The 12,528-nt window shown below is 45.5% G+C and overlaps 1 protein-coding gene across 15 annotated transcripts in view; it reads right to left on the bottom strand.

The window, feature by feature from the left end:
- The window catches only part of MAGI1 (membrane associated guanylate kinase, WW and PDZ domain containing 1), a 402,777-nt gene that overhangs the window by 47,094 nt on the left and 343,155 nt on the right, over positions 1 to 12,528 (bottom strand). For all 15 annotated transcript variants that reach the window (XM_090022950.1, XM_090022949.1, XM_090022947.1 and 12 more), the window contains one exon: positions 10,472 to 11,092. In XM_090022950.1, the coding sequence (XP_089879076.1) occupies positions 10,472 to 11,092 (621 nt within the window). The remainder of the gene's footprint in view (positions 1 to 10,471; positions 11,093 to 12,528) is intronic.

The raw sequence follows: 12,528 nt of genomic DNA, 5'->3' as shown, positions 1-12,528 counted from the left end.
ACCAATGAAAAATTAGTGACTTTAAGGGAGTCAGATGGCAAAATTTCCTTGAAGACAACCATGTTGTAATGCAGGCAGGCTGCTGTCCCAAGATCTGGCCACAATGAACCTGATATTTTAAAATTCATTCTTAACCGCATGCCACAGCACCCTGGGGTGCCTTGAGACCCTTTCAAGGGTGCTGCACTGTGTTAGGTGTGCCAGCATGATTCACAAGATAAACCCAGAGGTTTCGAATAGGAATCCCCAATGTTAAAAACATTCTGACCTGTTGTGTCTTTACAACAAAAGAATTGCTCTAGTATTTTTATGTAGCCATAAAAAGGAGCAAAACCCAAAAAGATGGCATTTGCAAGGGGTGCCTTGGGTCTAACAAGGTTGACAACCGCTGTTCTAAAATAAGGGAAAGCAGCATTCAGCTACTATTTCAAGAATTTAATTCAAGGTGTTTCTTAACAAAGTGGTGTGTTAACTAATTTAGGGAGGTGGTTTCTCTGCTGCCACACTGCTGCCAATATATTCATGATGGTCCGCCAACAGGCCACAGGGCCACCAACCTGCCATGTGATTTTGGGTTCTTCCATATCATCTTCCTGCAATTCCCCCTCTTCTCCTAAGCTTTGTCTGTTTATCAAGGCCACGGGCTCTTCAAGGCAAATGCAGGCGATCCAGCACCTAAAGTATTGGGGCTCTGATCTCAACTGAGGTCTCAAGGGGTTACTATGACACAAACAATCAGCATTAGCAAGATACTAAGAGCACTCTCAGGAGCGTCATCATTCACGAGGAAAACATTTGACCGTACATGGGGAAAAGAACTAGGCTAAGAAAATGTAGGTACACGCTGAATTGGGCTCCAAATATTTTTATACCATTTGTTCTTCCTTGAAATGAGCCCTTTTGTTTCTCTGTTACCTTCTGGTGCATCATGATTTCTGGGCAAATGAATAACCTGGGCATATGCAGTCAGCGGAGCGGGGGCCCAACAGTCTTACAGAAACCCGGGGCATATCTCTGGGAGCACCCTGGCACCCAAGGGCTTTATCACAGTGGGAACTACCAAAACCCTGGGTTATTAAAATGCAGAGTCTGTCTTGGAATAAAAACAAATCAAATTAATTCCAAAACCATTAAGAGAGACCTACTGTCCCCAGTAATTTTTAAAACCCCACTGCTTTTAAAGACTCTCCATTCAATCTATTATACCAACAAACAGAGGCCTCTTCTTGAATTCAGGCAACTCATTATTGTCCATTATTATACTTCATTGGTCTTTCTGCAGATGTTGCACCCAGCTTGGAAGTGGACAGTGGCTTTCTGAAACCTCAGTTACCCACAAATTAGCAGCTCCTGAAGGTGCCAAATAAGCTGGCCGCGCTCAAGGTTGGAGGACAGAATCAGTTTTAGATGCCAGAATAAAATTTCTGATCAGAGAATTCAAAGTCTGCGCAACTGGCGGGTGTATGAAAAATGCTGAGGAAACTCAGATTTACTTCCAGTTAAATCTGCCTTGTTTAGTGCAGTATTAGGTTCTGCTGTGCCACCTTGTGTTATATCACATTAAAGCTAAGATAAAACAACGCTGTGCAATTTGATTTACTCCAAGTTTACGAAGTCGCTATTAAAAAATAAAATAAAACCAACCCCACAAAACCTGGGGGGCGGGGGGAGTTCAAACATTTAAGTAGTATTTCATAGCTTTAGCTATTCATTTAAACCAGCCTCACTTTTTCTTCACATAAAGGACTTATTCCCTGCTGAAGGATGAGATGGGTCACGGAATAAAAAAAATCTCAATGGGAAGATTTCAGGCAATTTCTTCTTCTAGCAAATCCCGTTTTCCCTCCTGACTTTATAACTGGTCTGAACTGTCCACAGCACTGTGACAGCTGTGCTCCAGCATCCAACATGCACTGCACTATTACAGCGGTTGGTAAACACAAGGGATTATATTCCTTCCACATCCCCCCAGAGCTAAAATTATCGTGCCAGTCCAATTAATTACCCATTTCCTTCACTGGTTTCCAGGGGCTGCACATTTATAAAACCATTCTGACTCTTTACACATGATTTTATGATCAAAGCCAAAACGCAGATCAACTACTCTGTGTTACCCTGCCTGAGCATCCAAAATACCTGCAGAGATCAGATGCAGAGAAGGGAGAAGCATGTTGGGGACAAAAGTGCCGTATTAGCACAGGAACAAGAGGCTCCTGATCCAACACTCGCTTTGAGCCTCATGTAGATGATGTCGACGTCTATGATTTTTTGTTTCCATTGCTTCTTTCTGAAATAGTGTAAGTACCATCAAGCTGCAGATGTACAGCACAAAAGGAAACGTTGCGTTTTAAATCACTAACACTTTAACATTGGGTGCCTTTATACGCCAGAGCAGCAAAATCTGGACAGCTCTACAGCCCCAGATTACTACCTCCCTGCAACGTATGATAAATAGGGATCAGATATTACAACCCTATTAAACCAGAGACGGTGTTTTAACTTGTCACCTAACTTATTTTTACAAGACTGGTTAATAAAAGGGAGGAACTCCATTGTGAATAAAGTCTAACGACTTGTCGTTTCCATTTCGATGCGATTGGTTAAAATGTAGAGCCAGTTGTCCAATCTGAATTCCTCCTTCCCAAGTGAGCGTCTCAAAGCAAACGGTAACTTAAAAAAAATAATGATGTGAAATAGGTTAAATCAATATTTTCAAAAAATCTAATTAGACTCCTAATTTATACAGAACCTGGCATTCAAAGCTAATTTTTAGAATTAAACACTTAAGGCAAGAAATATCTATTTTCTTAAACACGGTGTAATTTTTTCATTTCACACCTTATTTTTTGGCATTTTTAAAACAGAACACCCTTCTCTCATGGAATATGTGAAGTCAGGAGAAATCTTACACTGGTTACCTGCCAAGAGGTACAGACAGGAGGGTTAATGGATGGGGAAGGATGTGATGAACATATCTATGGGGAGATTACCAGCTAGGAGGCTTTGATGGTTTTATCCATGGCAGAGGCCAAGGGGAAGGGAAGGTAGGATTTGAAAAGAGTTAAGGGTCAGTTGGGCACACCAGATGGCAGGGTTCAGGCAGCTTTCTAAAGATGCAGAAAATAGATGTGACCTGACGGGGCTACAACAGTCTGGACTACTAGAATTTGAGAGAGTCACAACGAAGGATGAAGGATTTAGCATTGGCGAGGCCACGTCTGGAGCCTTGTGCCCAGTTTTGAGCCCCCCCACTACAGAAAGGATGTGGACAAATTGGAAACAGTCTAGCGGAGGGTGATGAAAATGGTTGAGGGGCTGGGGGGCATGACTGGGGAGGAAAGGCCATGGGAGCTGGGCTGACTGAGTCTGGAGAAGACAAGACCGAGGAGGATTTGATAGCAGCCTTCACCTCCCTGCAGGGAGATTGCAAAGAGGATGGAGCTGGGCTGGTTTCAGTGGTGGTAGATGACAGGACAAGGAGCAATGGGCTCAAGTTACAGCAAGGAAAGTTGAGGTTGGATATTAAGAGAAACTCTCTCACTGGGAGAGTGGTAAAGCACTGGAAGAGGTTACCCAGAGAGGTGGTGGGATCTCCATCCTTGGAGGTTTTTAAGACCCAGGTAGACAAAGCCTTGGCTGGGATGATGTAGTTGGGGCTGGTCCTGCTTTGAGCAGGGGGTTGGACTAGATGTGACCTCCTGAGGTCCTTTCCAACCCTCACTTTCTACAATTCAATACAAGTCAAAGCACTCCATGTATAACCAGAGGAAGACAAGGGGGAGAGTGTTTGGATGGGCCTGACAGTGCAAGTAGAGCTACGAAAAAATCCACAAACCTCACAAGTTCTGAAACACAAGAGAAGTTTCCGAACCGAACTGAAATTTATTTTCTACCGACGGGAACCTTTTACCCTATTTAATTTTCCCTGAGCCTGAGGAAGGGCATGTGTGCCAGAAAACTTGCAGAAAAAGATAATTTTTTTGCAGTTGCTTTGTTGGTCTAATCAAAGGTATCATCTCTGAACCAAGAGTCTTAGCATTGTGCATTTTGAAACACAAGAGAGGAACTAATGTGCATCAAGCACAAGCAAGGTGCAGCTGGGGGTAAATTCCCCCCATTCAAGAGATCTGCAAGATCACATCTCTACTAGTGGGCAGATCAGAGGGATCACTGCTCCACACACCCACAAAATTACAAACTGGAAGAATGAAACTTAGGGCCACAATCCTTAGCCCAGACACATGCTTGCATTCCCAGACAAGCTGGACTGGTGGTGAAGGTGGGAGGTGGGGAGCAGAGGGCTTCTGGGTGGATCTAAGGAAAAAATCCATTGGCTTTTATTTATTACAGGCTGAAAAAACCTCAGGCCACATGATGTATTCTTCCAAGCCTGGCTTAGTGGAGTACATAGTGAGGGATGCATGCGTGCATACACTGGGGGTGCCCACATGACCCCAAGTGGCAAACTCCTAACCGTGACCTGGAGTCTCTCTCTGTCTTGCCATTCAGCAGCTGCTAGAGCAGTTTGAAATTTTCTGGCAGCTAGGCACTTACGCAGCACGATTTTTGCCTTGCTCCTTGCTGCAAGCCTAAAGGGCAAACAGAAGACAGCGGCATGCTCAACAGAGTTCAAGTCTTTGGCGAATAGCTAATTGCAGCTCTAATTATGATGGTTTCACATCATTAGGGAAAGTGACTAAAAAGCAGATATAAGACTAATGAAGCAAGATTAGATATTGCTTTTTATTTTTATTTTATTTTTTTTTGCTTGGCTCTATTACCATTTAATGATCTATCTTCCCGCAATCCTGAGAAGCTGGGTAAAGTGATCCAGTTTCTTCTGGGAGCAGACTCTCAAAATGCAACTTTTGGGCCTTGAACCTGAAAGGTGCTGAAAACCCTTATAAACCCTTACTGAAGCTACCAAGAGCTAAACATAGTCACTGCACTTATTGCAGCACTTGTTCAGAAGTACCCAATTAGCAAAACTATGGACCCTTCAACTTGACCCAACCATCCATCCTCATGTGACTAAGGACTGTGCCAAAGCCTCCAATTTTACTTACCAAGCACTCAGCTATTACAGTGGCAGGCAATGGTTCAAACCTGGTATATAGGGAGACAGGTAGGTAGATAGTAGGATGTTATATTTATGGTCTCCTCCCCTCTAAACGCTGACCAAACTGGTCCTCCTCAAAAGAACAAGCTCTATTTCTCAAGCAGGTCTTTCTCCAATTAAATGTAAATTGGGTACTAGTGAAAGCTATTAGCAAACTGAACATCTCTGTGCATCTGCCCAAGGGGCTATAGCCTGAGGTTGTTCTAAAACGGAGCAGAATAGCTAGTGCAGAATAAACTACTCTGGATTAGCTCTCCATGTGGACAGCCTATTCTGGCATGAAACGTTTATTCCAGAATAGTTACGCTGCTTCGGAACTGAATTTACCCTTCTGTTATAGTTGGGTTTTTTGGGTTTCAGTTTTTTGCTCCCTGAACGGTATCCATACGGGGAGATATTCCCACAATAGCTTCTCCAGGCAAGTTCCATGTACAGACAAGGCCTTCATACAAAGTGGATTTCACTGCATGAATCGGCTCCAAAACACCAAATCTGGGACAATCTGTTGGTTTCTTTGACTACTCCAGCGTTACTAGGAAACTGTGCAGTCACACATATTTAAAACAAAGCTACGCTTGCCTTCTGCTCTTGCCTATTAACATTAACACTATAAGACTATTGAGACTGAACTAATTCATGCAATTGTCAGCTACATGTTTGTGAGCACCCAAACACACACAGCCACATGTGCATGCGCATGCGCGTAAACACACACACACACACACACACATATACACACACACACACACTCTTGAACTTTTGCGTGTACTTGTGGCCTCCTTTGATGCATGAACAAGGAAAACAGACCTGTGCTTTTGTGCTGCCCTACACACTGCTCCATAAAATTGCAAATGATGTAGTGGAACGTAACAAATCCTAAATGGCATTTTTCTCCCAGCTGGTGCTAGTCCTGGGAGTAACTTTTGGATAGTGCAGGTGTAGCGATGTTTTTTCAGCAGCAGAGCACCCAGGGTAAAATTTCAGACCTATCTTTTGTACACAGCATCTTGCCTTCCCTCATCCACGAGCAACTGCAAGACTTTGTTGGCATAAACTATCTACTTACAGGAAGTCAAAGCTTCATCTGAAGGTACGTCGCAGTAAATATTGTAGAAGCTTCTCTCCCAGGCTACGCACTTTGCATCTTAACAATTACACCTAGTTGTTGGGAGAACACCAGTGGCTTGGAGCTGACTGAGCTTTTTGCATTTTGTATACATCTCTTTCTGACATTCGTCTGCTTGATTAGTAAACCACGACTGGCAAATGTTATGGACAGCTCTGAGCACCAGCCTCAGCATTACTGGAGGTCTGAATGAATGCGAGCGCTATGAGAATTAAAGAAGGGGCAGGTTCTCCCAGGCCTCTCCTCTCTGGACAGCAGAAGGAAGACGAGGTAAAGGTGTCCAGCCCCAAACCCTGGACAAGAACCACTTCCAGAGACTTGAAGAAGCTTCTTGCTAATGGGAGCCGAGCTCATTTCTGGAATTGGATCAAAATAAATAGCGACGCTTTGTCTGAGGCCGGTCCTTCTGCTAAAGGAATGGGCAGAAATAGGGCAAGGTAGAGTTACTGTAGAAAGGGTCTGAGCGCATCAGATCTCATCTGCTTTCTAGCCAAGTACGCTCTGCAACTTTTTCTCCAAGGATGTTTTCAAGGTTGTGCCTACTATCACCTTTGCACGTTCTGCCAGGCTCTAATGAACAGCTTCACAGGATAACGTTATTCTGATGTTGAGAAAAGCACATTTCAATTATTTACTGCGTGTCAGGCCTATGACTGTTTCAAACTACCGGACCACAACAGCACAAATGGCAAGTACATTACAATCAGGTCCAAATGTCAAGGCAGTTAGGCCTGTAACGAGAGACGGAGGAAGATGATTGGTACACTATCTGAGAAGTTATTTGCAACTTCTCAGCCATCTGTGTGCACTCAGTTGATCAATATGCATACTGGAAGAATTAAGGCAGAAAGGAGATTCATCAATATGATAGGAGATTGATCATTTACTTTCCCATTAAAACTCTCCACTATTATTTCCTAACCAAGCCTTCTCACTGGACCTCCGAGCCATAGGGAAGATGATTAAATGCCAACTATGGTTCAAATCACTAATGCAGGATAGTAATAGATATATTTATGTTCTTTGCAGGAAAATTAATAATACCTGATGTTCCTCTTCTGACTGTAGATGTAGAAACTTGCTACCAAGCACATAAATCATTTACCAGGCTTATGGTATATTTTAAAGGCTCTCAGTAAAAGAGTGATCCAAAAATCACTGCGATTCTGCAGAAACCAGTGTATAAAACTAGAGGATTCTTCTCAATGTATTCAGGTCCTTACTTTTTGATTCACTATTAACATATAAAATATAGTGAACATTTCCAGAGTGGGAAGAAAGCATTCGCTTTACTAGAGCATGCATTCATTACTAGCGCAAGGCACTAGAATTGCTGGCCTGCATTTCCAGAAGTGATAGACCCATCTGAGATGCCTTCAAGGGGTCCAATTCTCAGAAAATGCTGAGTGCTCATCCTCTGGGTCCCCAGTCTCTCCTAGGTGTCAGCTCAGGCAGACTAAACATCAAGAGTCACTTTGGAAAGAAATGCCCAGCTCCACCCATGCATATGAAAACTAAAAATATGCAAATTCAGGTCCCAGGCTTGCCAGTCAAGAAGATGCTGCAAGGGCAAAAAGCACTTCATATATTACTGAGACCCGCATTTGCACATTTCTGTCTCAGCTCCAGTTAAGTGAGCATGATGCTTATCAGGGGACTGATTAAAAGGAAACTACTGCAGAACTGAAATGAAAACGAAACGAAGTATAGCAGTATGTTGGACACCCCCCATGGGCTGGCCATGTGTTTGTGCATCCAGTGCACCCTCTGGAAACAGCTTGCCCCCCATGGAAATTTCCAAGCCCTTGCTGGCTTGATGAAGATAACAATGAAAACCGTTTGGAAAGGTTTAAGAAAAGGATTTCTGTGCCAACTGCTGCCCGCCAGTTACTGGGGAGGTAGGATTCAGCACATATTCCTGGACTGAACTCAGAGCTCATTTTAGCTCTTGCTGCTCAAACCTGCCAGCAGGTGCCAAAATCTGAATGTATCCACGCAGGATACAAAGTGGTGCGCAAGGCAGGGGACGGAGCAGAGCCTGGGTCTCCACGGCCTCAAAGACATCACTCCTCTTGCACTGCGGTACAACAGAGACCTGAATGGGGCTGCAGGGGCGATGGAGAGAGGGCACATGGCTGGTATGATGCACCCCATTGCATCTGCCTATTCCCATGGCAATACAATGTAGCTGAATCACTGGACCTTTAACCCTAAATTAAACCGAATTAAAGTTTCAAGATTTTCCTACACTTGTATCCTTACAGGAGTCGATAGAAGCAACACTTACATTGTGGTGTCAATATGTTCCAATTGGGTGTGAAACTGTGGGTCGCAACTCCAAACGGGGTCACAACTTCAGTGGATGGGGTCGCGATAAATGTGCCCCCTGACATTTCTGAGCTCGCAGCAGGGCTGCTGCCAAGACCAGCTCCAGGTGGGAGCCACCTCTTGCCGCCCAGCCGGTGGGACCCATTGCGGGAGGGGGTGTGGCACTACCATGGCCACTTGGGTGAGGGACGGCAGTGGTGGCAGCACCGAGTTGTGCCCGCGTTGCTGCCAGGTGAGCAAGGGGAGCCTCAGCTTGGCAGCCACGGTGATGCGATGTAGCACTCCCTCCCACACCGGGTCCTGCCCACTAGGCTGCAGAGACCTCGGGAGGAGGACAGCAGGGTGGGGAGCCGCAAGCCCGCACCGGGCAGCCTGCATCCTCCCCACCGCCTGGGCTCCTCTCCAGCAGTGCCACCCACGGGGGAGTGGGGTGCCAACCAGGGCTTGGGCACTGCTGGTGGGGGCAGAGGGCTGTGGGTGGGGAGTGAAGGGCACCTGGGGTTGTGGGGGGCTGCGGGTTGGGAGTGAGGGGCCATGCTGAGGAAAAGAGGTCATACTGAGGAAACGTTTGGGAAGCACTGGTCTGCATCATGAGAAGTGCAGAACCTCACTGAGCTTGATCCTGATGATTAGGCTGGAGAGAAGTGACAGTCACCTAAAAGTGGGATCACCGGCTATTTTAGTGCATGGCTCTCATCAGCACAGGATCATCCAGGGGGCTGGACCCCATGATCTCTCAAGGTCCCTTCCAGCCCTAAACTTTGGTGAATTGTCTCCTATTCACCTCTCTTTCCCTCTTGTGCTCATATACAGTATAGCCTCATAAATCTAGATATCAGATATCCAGAATTCTCAAAAATCCGGCACTTTTGAATACTACACTAGATTGGGAAGTAGCAGCAGCCGGTCCCGGAGCAGCAGAGGGGGAAGCTTCCACGTGGCAGCTGCCACCGTCATCCACCATCCTATACCACCGCTCCAGGACTGGCCTCCGCTACCTCCCCCCACCCCACCCCTGGGACTGGCTGCTGCTCTGGTTTCAAAAATCCAGAGTTTTCAAATTTCCGGGAGATGCTCGGTCCAATACGAGCATGCCAGACTCATGAGGTTATACTGTACCCTTAACTTCCCAAGCTGCTGCATGGGCGCTCTTTGGTCAGTCTCTTTTTAATAGATCTGCAAATGGGTTTGAGGCTGCCTACTGCTCAACCAAGCCTGTCCCAGCCTGTCGGGCTTTGCTGAGACCATCATGCTTTGCAACAGCACAATGGGAAGCTTACCTTCTACATGCTGAACAGATGGCAACGGAGCATGCTCAGAAGTTATTTTTCCAATGGCTGACTGCTTTTGGAGATTTTAATTCCCTCCCTAAGGCCAGCCACAAGATAACCCTCCCACAACGATTACGCATATTCATAATTTGGAGGGTATCTGTCCTTGGGTATGTTTGAGTTCTCAGTGAAAAACCCTCCCCCAGATTCATTCACCCCCCACTATGTCCCACGTATAGACTATTGCTAATTTTTTGACCCCTTCAATCTCCTAAGAAGTCCCCAGAGCTTTCTGATGGCTGATGCAAGGAGAATTTGAGCCTCCAAAGCCAGTTTTTACAAGTATTTGAAAACAGGATTGACGATGGAAACTGTCACGTAACCATAACAATCACAAGCTCTCTACCAAAAAGACTGTATGCATGTACATCTGATGCATGTGTGTAAGTATATCTATATATGTGTCCACTGCAACCCAAAGAGATGGAAATAATTAATTATATTACAGTAAGATGGGAACCCATTCGGGGAGGACATTTTCTACACCGTACACCCGAAGGCTGTTCATAGAGAAAGATGTAGGACAGCAAACATTTTTGCATTACTGAAAAGGGATACAAAACCTACCTCCTCGCTGCACCAGCAGTGTGACTTCGCTCCCTTTAGGACATTCAATCAGCATATCCACCACCTGGTTGTGAGTGAGGCTCTGCACATTCTTCTTGTTGACTTCAACTATTAGATCCCCTTCTTTTAGGCCCCGGCATCGTGGGCTGTCCACAATTTGTTTCACTCTTTGGCCCCCACCGCCAGGACTGTCTGCTATAGTAAAACCAAAGCCCATGGGCCCTTTCACAATATGCACAGTTATGAGTTCAGGTTGGGTTGCTATAGAAGAAGCCAAAGAGACAGTATCATTGGGGTAACTATGGGATCCATTAGAAGAGACCTCAGTCGGACTGCTTGGCCGTGGCTCCTTTGTGCCATTTACTTTCCCTGTTTTACTACTGTGGCTTGCTGGAGAATCATAGTTTTCCTGCCCATTCACAATGATGGGCTCTTTATCCAAAATCGCCACAGATGTCACCAGGCTGGTGTTTGGGTCATCGGGGTCAAAGGGCAGAGGGTAACCGCGGCACAGTTCAAGGTCCACACTGGCACCGATTGGAATGGACTGGAAGATTTTAACCACTTGAGCGTGTGTGTGTCCCAGCACACAGGTATCGTTCACGCTGACTATAACGTCTCCTGCGGAGCAAACAGAGACAATAAACAGATGCATACGTTCAGTTCAGTGCTTTCATGCACCAAGCTTTTTTTTTTTTTTTTTTTTTTTTAAAAAACAGCTCTGTTTTCAATGCTGAAAGATTCCTATCTTCAGGTGAGATTCAGTCCAATGGTACTACTCTGCTTTCTCTCTCTCAAGATCCTGCTACACATTCAAGTGAAAGCTAGACAAAAACCAGCTACAGAGTTGTCACACGTTCAAGCACTAACTTCATAGCTGGCTGGCTCTCTTTTTAGCTAGATGGACGTTTTGACTGTGTGATAATTACTTTGCCCATGTGGCTGGTCTAAATTTATTGTGCGATTAACCAGTTAATTGTGTGATAATTACATTGAACTTGTGGTTGGTCTAAATTTATTGCGCGGTTAACCAGTTAATTGCATAACATCTGTAATGTGTAGCAGGGCACACGGACTTCTACTGGCATAATCATCTAAGCAGTAATAGCATTTACTTACTTCTGCCTGTTAGAGAAAGGGACCAAAGTTGTTGTACTCAGGCAAGTGAGAGCTATTTTAGGGCAATCGGCACACAAAAGAATTATTGCATATATATATTTTTTGCATGCACAGACATTTTTTTTTGAGCAAAAACGTGAAACTTGCCTCATTTGAAAAAAAATTCAAACACCGTGACAACATAAGGCCCATTTAACATTTATTGCAATGCTCAGCGCTGACTATTATACACTCCACTACAGCTGACAAATGACTGAAGCAAAATGAAGATCCTCTGAATAAACCAGAAGGCTTGCAACTATCAACCACACAAACATGGTGGCATACAGCACGGCTCACACCGACCCCGTCCTCCAGCCTGAGTATCGATGAAGTTACGAGTTTATGACGTAGTGGAGAGGTCAGGCTGCTGAAGACAACAGAGCTCCACCTGTGGCTCTTGAGCCACCTGCCTGGAGCTCTCCAAGAGTTGGTGGCACCTCGTTGCAGTCACAGCAAAGGCGATACCCCTTTGCTGTGTGTGGTGCTGGGCACACACAATGCACATATAACAGGAAGGGAAAAAAAAGGGAGGGGGCCTGAATGCCTCCGCAGGGGAAGTGCAACAGGAGAGGCAGATAAGAAGAGCTCAGTGAGCCACGCGTCCACAAAATACCACCATCAGATCCATTTTCTTCAGCGCACTAGGGGTAATCAGTATTGCTAGTTGCTCCTACATCCAAACCTGCCCAACATCTGCACTAAAAGCCCTTTATCTTGCCCTGCCCTGGGCAGTGGCCCAGACCATGCCAGGATGCTCTCCTGAGCCCCCAGCCCATGTCTCCCCAGCTGCACAGTCAGAGCCTAGGCAAAGGGTTGCAAAGACAGCACCCAACTTCCAGCTCTTCTGTACCCTGCTTCCTGCAATGCTGCCCGTGATTGGAGCCAAGGATGGGAGA

Source organism: Crocodylus siamensis, chromosome 11 (genome assembly GCF_052110815.1).
Source record: "Crocodylus siamensis isolate JL-2025a chromosome 11, ASM5211081v1, whole genome shotgun sequence".
NCBI classification, from domain to species: Eukaryota; Metazoa; Chordata; order Crocodylia; family Crocodylidae; genus Crocodylus; species Crocodylus siamensis.
This window is presented reverse-complemented; position numbering and strand designations above follow the sequence as displayed.